General features: G+C 40.3%; 1 protein-coding gene across 5 annotated transcripts in view; it reads left to right on the top strand.

Annotated features, from left to right (window-relative positions):
• Nucleotides 1-3,255: 3,255 nt before the first annotated feature.
• pals2a (protein associated with LIN7 2, MAGUK p55 family member a) overlaps nucleotides 3,256-17,745 on the top strand; it is a 28,074-nt gene continuing 13,584 nt past the window's right edge. For 2 of the 5 annotated variants that reach the window (XR_013823773.1, XM_079895487.1), the window contains exons 1-2: nucleotides 3,256-3,376; nucleotides 10,890-10,968. Coding sequence is in view for 1 of the 5 variants with exons in the window: in XM_079895490.1 (XP_079751616.1) it covers nucleotides 11,651-11,657 (7 nt within the window). In the remaining 4 variants the exon portion in view is untranslated. Of the gene's footprint in view, nucleotides 3,377-10,889; nucleotides 10,969-11,579; nucleotides 11,658-17,745 lie in introns of those variants that run through there. The other 3 variants (XM_079895488.1, XM_079895490.1, XM_079895489.1) reach the window with 3 other exon arrangements.

Below are 17,745 nucleotides of genomic sequence, written 5' to 3'. Positions count from 1 at the left end.
TACACTGAATAAAACACCACACCAAAAATTAAAAGAAATAGATAGGTTAGCCGATTACCTCAAAAGTCTTTAGATATCGCCATCAGTTCGTACTGTCATAACGCTTTCTCTGACAAGCAGATGCAATGAGACCTGTTTTCCTGTTTGTTCATGTGACCTTTGGCATAAAGTCTATTCAATTCATTATACAGTGTTTGTGAATTAAATACATTGCAGAAATGAATATTAACAGTTGTATCTTCATTAAATCACAGACACATTAAAAACATTATAATAGACTGAAAATATTTTATGCATGAATATAGTCTTTCGTTTTTACTTTTCCAGACACTCCAGACACTTTAAATATATTTTAATATCAACAGAGAACATAACACCTTACTATATATATTTTTAAAATACCTTAGCATATCAAATTATATCAAATTATACCACTTATAATGTATGTATCTGTTAAAAATGGTATGTATGTATAACATACATACACTGAACAAAATTATGAACCGAAAACCAGTCAGTATCTGGTGTGACCACCATTTGCCTCACGCAGTGCAATACATCTCCTTCACATAGAGTTGATCAGGTTGTTGATTGTGGCCTGTGGAATGTTGGTCCACTCCTCTTCAATGGCTGTGCGAACTTGCTGAATATTGGCAGGACCTGGAACACGCTGTCGTATACGCCGATCCAGAGCATCCCAAACATGCTCAATGGGTGACATGTCTGGTGAGTATGCTGGCCATGCAAGAACTGGGATGTTTTCAGCTTCCAGGAATTGTGTATAGATCCTTGCAACATGGGACCGTGCATTATCATGCTGCAACATGAGGTGATGGTCGTGGATGAATGGCACAACAATGGGCCTTAGGATCTCGTCACGGTATCTCTGTGCATTCAAAATGCCAATAAAATGCACCTGTGTTCGTTGTCCATAACATACGCCTGCCCATACCATAACCCCACCGCCACCAAGGGCCACTCGATCCACAATGTTGACATCAGCAAACCGCTCACCCAAATGCCATACACGCTGTCTGCCATCTGCCCTGTACAGTGAAAACCGGGATTCATCCGGTGAAGATGCTGGATGTGGAGGTCCTGGGCTGGTGTGGTTACACATGGTCTGCGGTTGTGAGGCCGGTTGGATGTACTGCCAAATTCTCTGAAACGCCTTTGGAGACAGCTTATGGTAGAGAAATGAACATTAAATTCACGGGCAACAGCTCTGGCAGACATTCCTGCAGTCAGCATGCCAATTGCACGCTCCCTCAAAACTTGCGACATCTGTGGCATTGTGCTGTGTGATAAAACGGCACATTTTAGAGTGGCCTTTTATTGTGGCCAGCCTAAGGCACACCTGTGCAATAATCATGCTGTCTAATCAGCATCTTGATATGCCACACCTGTGAGGTGGATGGATTGTCTCGGCAAAGGAGAAGTGCTCACTAACACAGATTTAGACAGATTTATGAACAATATTTGAGAGAAATAGGCCTTTTGTGTACATAGAAAAAGTCTTAGATCTTTGAGTTCAGCTCATGAAAAATGGGGGCAAAAACAAAAGTATTGTATATGTATATACAATACACATATACAGTGAGGAAAATAAGTATTTGAACACCCTCCTTAATACAGTGCAGTCGCCCTGTCCCATGTGCAGAAAAACACCCCCAAAGCATGATGCTACCACCCCCATGCTTCACAGTAGGGATGGTGTTCTTGGGATGGTACTCATCATTCTTCTTCCTCCAAACACGTTTAGTGGAATTATGACCTAAAAGTTCTATTTTGGTCTCATCTGACCACATGACTTTCTCCCATGACTCCTCTGGATCATCCAAATGGTCATTGGCAAACTTAAGACGGGCCTTGACATGTGCTGGTTTAAGCAGGGGAACCTTCCGTGCCATGCATGATTTCAAACCATGACGTCTTAGTGTATTACCAACAGTAACCTTGGAAACGGTGGTCCCAGCTCTTTTCAGGTCATTGACCAGCTCCTCCCGTGTAGTTCTGTGCTGATTTCTCACCTTTCTTAGGATCATTGAGACCCCACGAGGTGAGATCTTGCATGGAGCCCCAGTCCGAGGGAGATTGACAGTCATTGATTGACAGCTGCTTGGCAATTTCCCCGTAGCCCTTTCCAGCCTTGTGGAGGTGTACAATTTTGTCTCTAGTGTCTTTGGACAGCTCTTTGGTCTTGGCCATGTTAGTAGTTGGATTCTTACTGATTGTATGGGGTGGACAGGTGTCTTTATGCAGCTAACGACCTCAAACAGGTGCATCTAATTTAGGATAATAAATGGAGTGGAGGTGGACATTTTAAAGGCAGACTAACAGGTCTTTGAGGGTCAGAATTCTAGCTGATAGACAGGTGTTCAAATACTTATTTGCAGCTGTATCATACAAATAAATAGTTAAAAAATCATATATTGTGATTTCTGGATTTTTTTTTAAGATTATGTCTCTCACAGTGGACATGCACCTACGATGACAATTTCAGACCCCTCCATGATTTCCAAGTGGGAGAACTTGCAAAATAGCAGGGTGTTCAAATACTTATTTTCCTCACTGTATGTTAAAATAAGTCTATATGCTCACCAAGGCTGCATTTATTTGACCGAAAATACAACAAAACCAGTAATATTTTTTACATATTTTTACAATTTAAAATAACTAGCATAATTAGTCCTCAGTGTCACATGATCCTTCAGAAATCATTTCACTATTTTTCATTTTAGAGACCCTTGACCAATAGGCCTATATAAAGGGAAAAAACATCTATAATTATTATATAGTTCTGTTTCAAAGAAATGCTTTAAATGTGCTGACGCTGCCCTCTACTGGACAACACGCGCGAGATTAAAATCGAGGTGACCGCCTGAAGATGTATCTGAAAATTCAAGAAACTGATAATTATTATATCATAGATAGATTCATGTGTGATCCTCATCCAGTTATTGGTTTTATTTGATAAAATTGTTATAGATGTCCAAACTGAAAGTTCCCTAATAGATTCTTTATAAAGGGAATTCTAAAAAAAGTCAGGGAAACCATTCATATTCAACATTTTGCCTGGTCAAACACATCCTTATCAAGCTGAGCAAGTAATGGGGCGTAGAAAATATATAATCCTCACATATTTCACAAATGAGTCGCACATGCGAACACAATGGTCAGTGGGCGTGTCCTGTATGCATCCCATGCCTCTAATTGGTCATTCCACTCGGGCGTCAACGAAAAGGGCGTGTCCGAACGTCTTGACTGACATATAGAGCACTAGAGAGGATAAGTGTCTTGTTCTGTCTGCTTGGGAAGTTCATGGGGCTTTAAATTTCTCACCGGGACACAGATCCACCCAGTGGGGGTTAGTGAGGTAAGTCTTGGGAACTGTGAATCTCTAGTGATTGTGGCTGCGGGTGTTTTTGTGTGATAAGGACTCTACACGTGGCTGTCTATACAGCTGTCTCACCCTGTGGACACTTTTGATTGGAGCGCTAACCAGCTAAATCCAGTTAGCCGTCTAATAATAAACAGCTGATTGCTGCTAGCGCTTCGCTGCTACACTGTTAAAGCTAGCTGCTGTATTCAATTCAAACCATGAATGAAAGAACCGCGAAAACGAGCCGACCGAATTCACAATGTTAACTTTATGTTTTTAGGGAAAACGTGACGGTGTGTAAATGCTGTAATGTTACTAGCACAGGTCCGAGCAATGTGCTCAGTGAATCCCACGCGCTGCACGTTTCCTTGAAGTTGAATGGGCCGCACGTGCGCTTGTGTTGCCATCATAAAATCTACTGCGTAATGTTTCTTACGGTCCGGAGTGGCTGGAAACGTTAACTAATGGTAGGTTATGCACTGGAGCAGTATCTGAATAGGACGTGCCACTGCCAGGACAGTCAACTGTAGCTAGAATGCGCGAGCGAGTTGTTGCCCGGAACAATAAGAGCGGCTCGATTCAAGACGGTCACTGGCCTTTGTTGTGGCGTTATAACTCATTTACAACGCACATTATGAAGTGCTTCTCTGAATTTCATCTACGTATGTTTATGACTTCATTAGTGGGCAATTTACGTATGTACATCTCAAAACAGACACCAGCAGCGTCGGCTTGCCTTTTTAAATAAAATAAATAAATTAATACTCTTTTTCATTATTAATCATTTTTCCTCAAGGATGTATTGAATTGGTCAAAGTGGCAGTAAAGACTTTACAAAGAATCCTGCTGCATCCTTGTGAGGCGGTGTTCCTCCTAGTCCTTGGTTTCGTCAGACGAAAATACTATTAACTTAGTTTAAGGAAAAATACATAGTATTAAAAATCTTAAGGCTATATTAACTGGCTTTCTATTAAATCAATACATTGAATGACAGCCGTCTGTGTTCTCCCAGTGGTTTACATTATTGAGTGTTTAACTTTAGTGTTAAGTGATTAAGTTTCACCAAAACGAAAGATAACATTTGCTTTCATCTCTGAAAACATTCTTTTTGTCTTACATTTCATAATGAACTCGGACAAGCTCTTGTTCTTAACTGAAAAAATACTAAAAACTGAAGCTTTGGTTTCAGATAGTTGAACAATCAGAAGGGTCATTCACCTCCCCTTGCTTTAGTTAATACATGTTGGTGTTTGCAGTAACAGTTGAGCAAACGTTTCATGTGATTTAGTTTGTGCTGACTTATTTCAGAATGTAAGCTTCTTGCACGCTCCTCAGCTTTGAAACGCCTTGGCCTAGTTAAATTATTCCCAGCCTTTTGGCCTCAAGCTATTACTGTATACATACTATAAAATGCCAGACTGTAATTGCACATAGTGTACAATATGATTCATATCAAATCACACAAGACAGATAGTCAGCATGTGACCACTCTGATCACTTCATATTTCCAGTTTACTGCACTCAAAAAAATGCTGGGTTGTTTCTGTAAACAAATTGTTGGGTTGATTGTGCTGGGTCAAAAAGTTGGGTTGTTTGGGGTACTGTAAACACATTATTGGGTTGCTCATGCTGGGTCAAATGAGTTGTAAGTGGGTCATTCACAAATAAACTGCTGGTTGGGTTATTTGAACCCAGCAACTGGTTACTTTTTTCATTCTTTGCGGAACTTTCTGGATTCTTCACTTCTGACTCGAGGAGCACGTCACTCGGATCAGGCAGTGTTTTATGGTAAGTTAATATGAATGTTTACCTATATTTTTAATAAGTTGTGGTAGTAGCAGCAAGCTAATTTCTCTGTTCAACATACAGTCTTTGATATGGAAGTGTGAGGGGTAATATTTATTCTGTGAAACATTAAATAGCCACAGCTAGCCGGTTAGAATTTTTGACAGAATGCCGCATCGTTAAATCCTTAGTTGAAATTGAACCAGCTATATCAGCAGCCTTTTTGAAATATGCAGTTTAAATTCTAAATTTATCATGTAATTATCGTAAGCCTATTCATTGTGGACGTTGCGTATTTAAAAGCGAGAAAAGCGTTTTGTATGAAATCCATACGCGCAGTTTCCCTCACAGGGCTCGCACGTAAAATCAGCGGGAAATGAGTCTCTAATGTACGTTAGGCTAGCTAGTGAGTTGTGAGTGAAAAGTCTGCTGGCGTAGTTTTAGAAATACTCGTCAGAAGAAGTGACTGAGGTAAGTTCCAGCACAGTCTGCGTGTGTCTTCTGTACTGTCTCGAACCATCGTTTCTGCCAAAAAAAAGGCTTTCAAGAGCCTTGATATAGGCTAGCCTAGTTTTTTATGTATGACTTGCAATCTTTATAAACAGCGACTGAGGAAAGGAGAAATAAATGGACAGGCGCCAGTTTAGAGAAGAAAATTATACCCGTTTAGTTGAACGAATGACCGTCAATATTTAAAACTTAAAAAATGTAAACTTACATGATAGCCTACCTACCATCTTTCATTTTATTGTGTGTAACATCTAAACGAGGCGATCATCAGCGCTGCCAGTCAGGAGATTAACGAGCAGCTTTGTGGGTTTATGAGTTTTAATGTTAAAGACACTATCAACTTTACAGTAATATTTTACTTTTAATAAAGTAATGTTTTATTTGAATGCCTTAATGTTGATAATATTTGTCCAAATTACTCTTTTATTACCATTACTATAATTCAGTTTGCAAATACTGAATACACATTTTGTTTGATTTTCACATTTGGTCATTTGGTAATGTTTGCAATATTTTAATTGCATATTCAATAATAAATTGATACTTCCTCAAAAAAAGCTTAACTTCCATGTCAGTTTTATTGCAACACTCTAGTGATTGTCCGGGAAGCAGACACACTCTGTCAGTTTAAATCTAGACTAAAACGCATCTCTTTTACCTGGCATTCATATAGAACATTATACATTTCTATTATTCAAATCATTTAAATGATTATTAGGCTGCATAGGTCAGCCGGAACCAGGGACACTTTCCTATAACACCTGATGTACTCATTATTTAATAAGAAGAATGGCATCTATGCTAATGTTTGTCTTTCTGTTCATTCTAAAGTTTACTGAAGTCAGACGGATCCGGGCCGTATCCAGATCAGAAGGTGGATCTGCGCCTGGACCCATCCCTGAAGGGCCAGCCTCATCAGCCCTGTGAAGGCCTCATCGACACGACTAATCCTCAACAAACTCGTCTCCATACCGGTGTGATGACTCCGAGTTCCAACCAGATGGAACTTGATAAATATTCTGAATGTTCTGATCCAATCTGACTTCTGACCTGCAATGCTGCCTGGATCATAATTATACACTGTTCGCTCGTTGGCCAGAGGAGAACTGAACGACTGAGCCTTCTCCCAAGGTTTTTTTCTCCATTCTGTCACCTGATGGAGTTTTGGTTCCTTGCCACTGTTGCCTTGGCTTTTGACTTGCTTAGTTGGGGACATTTAATATTCAACAATATTATTGATTTGACTTAAGGTGGACGATGACACAATTTTCTTCTAGAAACAAACTTTGTTGTATTATTCTCATGTTACAGTATCACTGTGAAGCTGCTTTGATACAGTCTGTATTGTAAAAAGCGCTATATAAATGAAGATGACTTGACTTGACTTGTGTAATCAACAGGTGAGGACAAACATGGTTGAATATTTACAAAATGAGATGACTGGTGAATTGCTGCACATTCTGTGCCTCAGGGATGAGATGAGGGGGACATGTCAGACATTTGACATTGATTAACATTTGTATTCAATAAAGAAATGTATTAAAGAAATGTATAAAATTTAAAAAAATTAAATGAGATTGAAATCAAATATACAGTGGCCTCTCTGGTTTATTGTATTACAGAGATAATAATTATTTTACATTTTTAATATAACAAATATTTGTTACTAATTTTATTAAGGCAATGAGACAAGAAATAACCCAGCACATGAGTAAGACTTAACCCAGCAAGAGGGTTAATTTCACCCACTGGTTGGGTCAAATGAATGACCCAGAAATATGGGTTAAATGGTAAAACCCAGCACTTGGGTCAAACCAACCCAGCGCGTGTTCTGTCCAATAGTGACCCAGCGGTGTGGTTAAGGTTGGGTTATTTTTTAACCCAGCAGTTTTTAGAGTGTGGGCTTCAAAAATGAGACCCCTAAAACCTGTAGCCTCTGTCCAAATAAGAGTGTGTCAGATGGAGCATTGAAATCATTAAATGTGACATTTTAGTTTCTTCAGGATGTGCCTTCATACTAAAATGGCCCCTGTGAAGTGAGAGAGGAATGCTGCTGTCATAGCTTTCAGATGCAGCCTTGATCTCAGTTTAATCTGACTTGTAATCAGATTAAACTTCCACGCTTGTTCTTAATCGGTTATATTCACCTGCTGCCACAGTTGTGGTTGTTCAACTTCCTTAACCTGTCAGAGTCTTGGAATGCATTGTATAGCAGGTGCCTGGACTTGCAAAGACATGATTTAGTACATTTTGCTCTTTGTACTGCAGGTGTACACTGCTGTTCAAATGTTTGGGGTCGGTAAGATTTGTAAAAAATAAATAAAAATGAAAGTATTATTTTATGCTCAGCTCACTAAGGCTGCGTTTATTTGTTTAAAAATTTTAATATTGTGAAATATTAATTATAATTTAAAAATGACTTTTCTGTTTAAATATATTCTAAAATGTAATTTATTCTTGTGATGGCAAAGATGAATTTTCAGCATCATTACGCCAGTCTTCAGTGTCAAATGGTCCTCCTGAAATCATTCTAATATGCTGATTTTGTGCACAAGAAACATTTCTTCTTATCATCATTGTTGAAAACTACTGTGCTGCTTAATATTTTTGTGGATACAGTGATGACCGAAATCTTAATTAACAATGTAAAAGATTTTACTCTCACTTTTGATCAATTGAATGCATCCTTGCTGAATAAGTCTAATAAACAAAATAAAAAAACAATGATCCCTAACTTTTGAATGATAGTGTATCTGAACTTGGTTTCTTAAGTAAATGTTTACACTATAGGCCTAGGTGTATCCCAATTCACGTACTTATGCAGTATTCTATGCCGTTTTGTAGTATAAATAGTGCGAGTATTGTGTACACACTGAAAGTTCCAAAAAGAAAGTGTACTTTAAATACCCAGATGATGCAATTATTTAACCGAAAAACAAAGTGTGGAATGCACTTAACGGTCGCAGCTTTAATTACGTAGTGGAGGGGGAGGGGCTATCCGACTCCAATGTTGAATGACAAATTAACCTTATAAAGTTCATACACTATATGGTTGAGTACTGTAGGTCACGTGAGTGAGTACTGTAGGTCAGGTCATGAGTGAGTACTGTAGGTCAGGTCACTTGAGAGTACTGTAGGTCAGGTCATGAGTGAGTACTGTAGGTCAGGTCATGAGTGAGTACTGTAGGTCAGGTCACTTGAGAGTACTGTAGGTCAGGTCACGTGAGTGAGTACTGTAGGTCACGTGAGTGAGTACTGTAAGTCAGGTCATGAGTGAGTACTGTAGGTCAGGTCACTTGAGAGAGTACTGTAGGTCATGAGAGTACTGTAGGTCACGTGAGTGAGTACTGTAGGTCACGTGAGTACTATAGGTCAGGTCATGAGTGAGTACTGTAAGTCAGGTCACGTGAATACTGTAGGTCAGGTCATGAGTGAGTACTGTAGGTCAGGTCATGAGTGAGTACTGTAGGTCACATGAGTGAGTACTGTAGGTCAGGTCATGAGTGAGTACTATAGGTCAGGTCATGAGTGAGTACTGTAGGTCAGGTCATGAGTGAGTACTATAGGTCAGGTCATGAGTGAGTACTATAGGTCAGGTCATGAGTGACTACTGTAGGTCAGGTCATGAGTGAGTACTATAGGTCAGGTCATGAGTGAGTACTATAGGTCAGGTCATGAGTGAGTACTGTAGGTCACGTGAGTGAGTACTGTAGGTCACATGAGTGACTACTGTAGGTCAGGTCATGAGTGAGTACTATAGGTCAGGTCATGAGTGAGTACTGTAGGTCAGGTCATGAGTGAGTACTATAGGTCAGGTCATGAGTGAGTACTATAGGTCAGGTCATGAGTGACTACTGTAGGTCAGGTCATGAGTGAGTACTATAGGTCAGGTCATGAGTGAGTACTATAGGTCAGGTCATGAGTGAGTACTGTAGGTCACGTGAGTGAGTACTGTAGGTCACATGAGTGACTACTGTAGGTCAGGTCATGAGTGAGTACTATAGGTCAGGTCATGAGTGAGTACTGTAGGTCACGTGAGTGAGTACTGTAAGTCAGGTCATGAGTGAGTACTGTAGGTCAGGTCACTTGAGAGAGTACTGTAGGTCATGAGAGTACTGTAGGTCACGTGAGTGAGTACTGTAGGTCACGTGAGTGAGTACTATAGGTCAGGTCATGAGTGAGTACTGTAGGTCAGGTCATGAGTGAGTACTGTAGGTCAGGTCATGAGTGAGTACTGTAGGTCACATGAGTGAGTACTGTAGGTCAGGTCATGAGTGAGTACTATAGGTCAGGTCATGAGTGAGTACTATAGGTCAGGTCATGAGTGAGTACTGTAGGTCAGGTCATGAGTGAGTACTGTAGGTCAGGTCATGAGTGACTACTGTAGGTCAGGTCATGAGTGACTACTGTAAGTCAGGTCATGAGTGAGTACTGTAGGTCAGGTCATGAGTGAGTACTGTAGGTCAGGTCATGAGTGAGTACTGTAGGTCAGGTCATGAGTGAGTACTGTAGGTCATGAATGAGTACTATAGGTCAGGTCATGAGTGAGTACTGTAGGTCAGGTCATGAGTGAGTACTATAGGTCAGGTCATGAGTGACTACTGTAGGTCAGGTCATGAGTGAGTACTATAGGTCAGGTCATGAGTGAGTACTATAGGTCAGGTCATGAGTGAGTACTGTAGGTCAGGTCATGAGAGAGTACTGTAGGTCAGGTCATGATGGAGTACTATAGGTCATGAGTACATTTTGGACAACTTTTGTTTTAAACACCATCATTTGTGAACATGTGGAAGTGTAGCTCCTTTCAGAGGAGCTATGCAGAGTTATTTGTAAGTGAGCTGTTTATTTTGTTTTGAAGGTAATGTTGTGTATTGCTTGCATTTAGTTATTTGCTCGTTTATCCACAATAAAGCAATGCTAATTAAGTGAAAATATTGATATGGCTTTTTATGGCTTTATAGTTCTTTCAATCAGATGCCAATCTCAGTCAGTATAGTGTTATTGATGTATATCAGACAGGGATGGGCAACTTCGGTCCTGGTGGGCCACTGTCCTGCAGAGTGTAGTCCCAACCCACACCAAACACCTGAACAAGCTAATTAATGTCTTCAGGACCTCCAGGACAGAAGTTGCCAATCCCTGATATAGGCCTACACACAGGTGAACTTTTGCAGTTTTTGCTGATGTTGGAAATGTCTGAATTCTATGGCAGATTTTGCTGTCTCCATGAGCTCCAGATGAGAAGGGAGTGAGCAGAGCTTCTGTGAACTGCACTGAAATTCAATTTGCAGGTGAGTTATTACAAATAGCATGTATTGTTATATTCTGTTGTCACATTTTTTGCACTGCAGTGACGCGTAGTGGTGGATGTCACATTTCCTCAAATGGTAACGGGCAGGAGTAGGCTATAGTATGCATAGATGCTTAATTAAATGTTGCTAAAGTACAACTGAGAGTTTTGCTTGTCTATACATGAAATCAGTGTGATGATTCTGTAGTACACTGTGTATCCATACACACTCATCGTAGGATTGCGGTGTTTATGCCAAAGCTGCCTGGAATATCAGCAATCGGCAAAAACAGATCCAGGTATTGTTTGTAGAATATCTTTGAATGCGATTCTCTGATCCTATTGTGTAAAGATGGTCTGTTTGTGGATAAAGTTCCTTTCTCTTGGTTTCACATCATTCATACTTCAAGGTTCCTGGAAAAGGGCAGCAATAATGCTGAGATTTCCAAGAAAACCTCAAAAGGATGACTTTGATGCACTTGTTTCCGGCTCGTGTTTTTATTGCAATCGTGTGACTTTCTCATTCTGTTTTAAATGAAAATGGGAAAAGTTGCACAGAATTATGGAGTGAATAAACATTCTGATGTGGACTTGCTTCTTCCCATCCCCCAGGTGCATGGTTCTCATTTCTATTGAAGACAAATTTTGTCTTAGCCCTGAGCTTCCCCTGCCATATAGGAAAAATGACAGGTAAGCACCTTTGAGCCTCTTACAGGTTTATGGGATGCTTTATACATCAGTAGGATACATGAAACTCATGGTATCCACTGAGACCGATTTTATTAATTTATTTTTATATTATTTATTTAAACGTGTATGTACATTTTATTTATTTATATTTATTTATATATTTATTTTTGTTTTATTTTATCATTTAAAAAAACATATTTTTCAGCTGAATTATATTTAAAGGATTTTAGGAAATATCTAGGGAAATTTGACCGATACCGATAATTCTTTATATTTGAAATCCAATAATCGATATATTGGCCAAATAAATCTAAATTCATATTTTTTAAATATTTTTGATAGCCTGATTACAAAAACAAAAGTCTCACCATTAATAGCCATGTCCCAAACACACAATTACAATGTTCTCATTATAATTTTATGTAGCCTATATGACAGACTTGCGCTGCACATGTTGCACTTATCGTTATTTTTGTTTTTTTGAAGTGATTCCAGTCATATTTCAAGTTAGGCTATTCAAAACCATCATGGTGAACCGTGCGCATCTGAAGTGTCTCAGCTGAAGAAAATAATCCATTGTTTATCGGCTTTAATATATCGATATACCAAATTTTCTTATCGGGCCGATAACGATAATATTAAAAATGAACGTTGACCGATACCGATTTGGAGGCCGATATATCGTGCGTCCCTAAAAATATCTTAAAAAAATACAAATTTGAAATCATTTGTTTACTTTGTAAAAATCAAATTAGTACATGATCACAAACAATTGTGGTCTCAATGTTGGCTATAATTTATGATTAGGATTTTTGCCATATTCTACTTTATCAGCAGCAGTTTTATGCTGCAGTGGCTTCAGATTTATTTATTTTATTTTTCATTTCATTTCATTACATTTTCACCTACTTCACACTATGACTGCGGTTGATTTACCTTTTGCAAACAGTTGCTCCAGAGTATGGGTCAGAAAGACCTTTTCAGTCCTTCCAGCCATGTCATTATAACTTTAGCAATGTCTAATGGATCCTGCCTCTATAGAGAGCAACCCTTGCAGCACTGGATGGAGGTAGAGAGGTTGATAAAATTGCTGATAAAATAGCGTGTCTCAGAGGCTTAATGACCTGCATCTATGACCCACAGCGCAGTGTTTTCTTTCAGTTGCTTTCACTGACTCCATTTTCTCTGCTGTGTTGTGCAGTTTGTTGCCTTATAGTGGGAGAGGCCTCTGCGTGGGTTTGTTCACCATGGAAATGGTTACTGTTTGCATTATGCAAATTATGCCACTGTGATGAATATGCCCTTTTCTAGTGCTTTCTGATGCACATGGATTGTTTTTGTCATTCTCTGAGAGCAGTAGGTTGCGTAGTATTGACTGTAAACAGGATCCAAAATCAGCTTTCTGCCACACCGGGCAGCCAAGCTGTAGAAAGCTGTGGAAATTATTTGTATATGTGTGTGAACATGTACACTTTTTTTTTTTTTTTTATTATTATTTTTTTTTTTTTTTAAATGACCTTCATATTTATAACTCACCAAAGCGAATTAGTCGCATTTGGAGCTTGAAATATTCCTAATTTTTTCTGAAATAGTGTTTCGGTTACCAACTGGCCAAGTAATGTCTAGGTTACTAATGAGACGTTACGTCGGACTGACATCATGGGTCTCACCTGGGAGCCTAATCGCCTCTAAGTGGTAACAAAGTGAGATTTGCAGGCCGAGTCACACCTACCCGGAAATACGGGTATAAATAAGTCCAGCATTACTCACTTCATTCACACTGAACACTGAAATAGTGTTTCGGTTACCAACCAACTGGCCAAGTAATGTCTAGGTTACTAATGAGACGTTACGTCGGACTGACATCATGGGTCTCGCCTAGGAGCCTAATCACCTCTAAGTGGTAACAAAGTGAGATTTGCAGGCTGAGTCACACCTACCCGGAAATACGGGTATAAATAAGTCCAGCATTACTCACTTCATTCACACTGAACACTGAAATAGTGTTTCGGTTACCAACCAACTGGCCAAGTAATGTCTAGGTTACTAATGAGACGTTACGTCGGACTGACATCATGGGTCTCACCTAGGAGCCTAATCACCTCTAAGTGGTAACAAAGTGAGATTTGCAGGCTGAGTCACACCTACCCGGAAATACGGGTATAAATAAGTCCAGCATTACTCACTTCATTCATGTTTCGCTGAGGAGCTGAGACAGGATCCTGGCCATTCAGCGGTGGTTCAGAACTGTGGCAGGTGTTGGGAACTTATTATTCCTTCATCGAAGCAAAAACCAGGAGACTTGAGATGGATCTTATTAGCAGAAGAGATTTATTCTTCCAAGTAGTCTGTAGTTCATCATCATCAAGACTAACTCAAGACAGTTGCCTTGCAAATTTATAGACATTTAGGGGGAGGGATTTACATTGAGGTTGAACAAAGCATGCAAATTAAGTATACAGGTTAAGGAACCCGCCCGACTCCAGCGTGTTACCAGTCTCAATCCAATCAGCATAACCATTCAAACGCATATGTGCTAATCCAATCAGCCCAACGATTCAATATCTGGGCTGTGGCTCTGAGTGAAACTGGGACTCCAAGAGCCATTAAAGACAATAAGGAGAAAACAGGAATTGCATCTTTGCTGAGCAGAATCATTATCTCAACCTTAAACGCTAAATACAATATTCTTTACCATGATGTTATGTATGGAAGCATATTTGAAATAGATTTAAAATTTGTAACCCTTCACAGGGGGGACATAACGTCTCCGTTTCCTCCTTCAGGGAACGGGGGTTAGATTAGTAACCTAAACGTTCCCATTCAGTCAGTCACATTCGATGTTACGTCACAGCTTCGGAAGCATAAAAGGAGGAGCCACGAGAGGGGACCAGGCCTGGACTATTTATGTAATGTTATTTTATGTTTAGTTTAGTTTGTGTGTGCGGCAGTCGGCTGTGAGGGGCTGCCGCCTTTACTTTCGTTTTGTGTTTATTTATTTTATGATGATTAAAGTTGTTAAATGTTCGCCGGTTCCCGCCGCCTCCTTCCCACAACAACATGCATTTGTTACAACCACTTATTGTTTCTTCATTTTAATCTCTAGAGTTTTTCCGTTTTACTTCACACAGCAGCTGTTTGTGTGTCGAATGTTGCTTGGTAACGGACCTGAGAGTTGATTACCGAACTCGATGAAGGGGTTTAAGATTTCCTAACTACAGATAAGATGAGATTTTGTAAGATGGGATAAGAATCCTAAATCAACTTAAGATTTGCTTCTGTAATACGAATTTGTGAAAAATACACAAAACCCCCCTCTTTTAGCTCAAGTCTAGCTCACAATCTTTTTGAAAAATGCAACTTAATGGGCGTGGATGGCTGTGAGAAGAAGGGATGGGAGTGGGTGTGATATGGCACGGCAGGGGAGAGGAGGGGTGGGGACTGTTAAGCCCCGTTCACACCGCCAGCGATTTTGTCGCTAGTCTCTGTACAGTGAAGTCGCTTGTGGGCGTTCCTAGTGTTGTCGCTCTAATGTTATTGGTAGACTGCACGTCTGAGCATATACCAACACAAGTGTTATATAAAACTGAGATATAATTCTAATTTGACTAGGAATTGGTCTTAAAAGATTTAAAAGCAATATTATGCTGTTGGGAGAGTGTTGTTATATTAACCACAGCAGTGCAGTGCATTAAATATTTAACTACATTAACGATCGATCAATCAACAAATTAAACTCACTCATACTGTCAATAGTTACTAAAACGTCATTCGAATTTGACAAATAATCCATTTCTTGTCCCTTATAATCCACATAATGCAGGGGAAACTGTAAAATGAACTGTCTGCAGCAGTGCTAAACTTGCATCATAAAATTACAACACTCGAACTAAATGTGTGAATTAAACTCACTGAGAATGTCGACAGTTTCTTTTCCATGCATCATTTTATTATATCCATACAGTCAAATCATATAAAGCAGTGAAATCGCCCTCGGAACTCTTCTTGCCTGCACTTGAGACGGTGACGTGAGCTGAACTCCACTGAAAGTCTTTCCTATTGGTTGTCGCTCGCGAAAATCGCTTCTCATTTGCATAAAGTTGAAATTTCTGAACTTTTGTCGCGCGTCTCGTGTCGCTTGACACGCCCACATTCTGTCGCCAACGGTCACTGTCGCTCGTGTCGCCGGATGTCGCCAGCGCTCCATTGAAATGAATGGGATCATGTCGCTGCGTGTCGCTGGCGGTGTGAACGGGGCTTTATCGCCAGTGGCCCATGCATATCGACTGTCACTAAAAATCAGTGGTAAAACATTAGTAAATGCTAGCGTTAGTAAAATACTAGATTTTTTTTTTTTATAGCTGGCAAAGTTAAAGTCTAATGAAATACAGACATCTTATTTTTGTACCTTCAAAAGTAACTGAATGCCCTGCTACATATATTAGCCTACTACAGTAATCATAATTGTATTTAAAATATATTAATGTACATGTATAATTATAATGTCATTACAAAATATATATTTGTTTATATATACACACTATAAATGCATATATTTGAAAATAATTAATTTTCCGCTTAAAAAAAAATTCCACTCTCATCTATTACGCGATATCACAGTTTGACATGTCTGTCATTGGAAAGATCCACGTGGTGTCATGAATAATTAAGTGGAAGTGTCTTCTCATTGGATAAGAAAACTCAGTCTCATGAATAATTGAGACACCGATGAGTCATCAAAGTACTACAGTGCTCTGCCACCTCACAGCCTGTGACGTGGACACGATGAAGATTTTTAACCCAGAACCATTTTCCCCATACTATTAAATCTAACAGATGCCAACATTGTCTTCAATGGTGTTCAACAACACACATACCTCTGTTAAAATCTCAGAAAATTTGGTTTAGGGTTTCATGACCCTTTAAGACTTAAGATAGAAAGTTTCTATAATACGCCTCCTGAAGAGCAAGTAGGCGCTCATATCCCCCTGTTAGAGGGGAATGGCGCTGCAAGCAAGACACTGAGCCAGTCTTCCCGTACATTATCTGTTTGTACCCGATACACAGGAAGAGATTGGCTCCACTAGGAGATTGTAGAATCTCGTGAATGTGTTAGGTGTCGCCCTGCCTGCAGCTCTGCAGATGTCTGCCAGAGAGGCGCCCGAGCCGAGGCAACACCCAAGTGGAGTGAGCTCCTCCGGGCGCAGCACTTGCAAGTTCACCACCTGGTCCCGAAAGGGAGTGGTGGGAAATTTGGGCACGTATCCGGGGTGGGGTCTCAGGATGGCATGAGACAAGGCTGGGCCAAATTCTAGGCACGATTTGCTGTCCGAAAATACCAGCAGGTCCCCTACCCTCTTGAAGGAAGCGAGCACAGTCAGGAGCACTCTCTTTAGAGACTGATTCTAGGTGGTCGAAGGGAGCTTTCTGTATACCCGAAAGGATGACAGAAAGATTCCAGGAGGGGATGAGGTGTAGCCTGGGAGGATTTAACCTTCTGGCGCCTCTCAGGAACCTGACGACCAGGTCGTGCTTTCCCAGTGACTTGCCATCAACAGCATCGTGATGTGCTGCGATGGTAGCAACATAGACCTTCAAGGTGGAGTGGGACAGCCTCCGCTCCAAGCCCTCTTGAAGGAAGGAAGGCAGGCACAGAGCCGATCTGGCATTTCTGGCGGTCTTCCTGCTGGGAAGAACACCACTCTGTGAACAGACTCCACTTCAAAGCAAAGGGGACTTGAGCCTTTACAAGAAAGGAGAGTTACGACCCGCGTACCTGATGTTCCCATGCAAGAACATGAACCACCACAAACGGCGTCTCAGCATGGAGGGCATGAGAGACAGCGATCGTGGCCATCAAATGAAGTTAGGAAACGATCGCATCTAGAAACAAACATGTGAAAAGACATCTTGAAAAAGACACTGATTCCTCTTTTAGGGAACTGCTCTTTCAGCAGAAACGGCCAGGGATGAATGCTGCGCTCCGCTGGAATGCACTTTCACACCGGCAGAGAGAACCCGCGACGAGCTGCAAAGCAAAATAGCAATTACAATTGCTGTTTTTTGGGGGGATTTTCTCCTAGTAGCA

This window comes from Squalius cephalus (assembly GCF_949319135.1).
Source record: "Squalius cephalus genome assembly, chromosome: 15".
Taxonomy (NCBI): domain Eukaryota; kingdom Metazoa; phylum Chordata; class Actinopteri; order Cypriniformes; family Leuciscidae; genus Squalius; species Squalius cephalus.
Note: the sequence above shows the minus strand (reverse complement) of the source record. Positions and strands in the feature narration are given on the sequence as shown.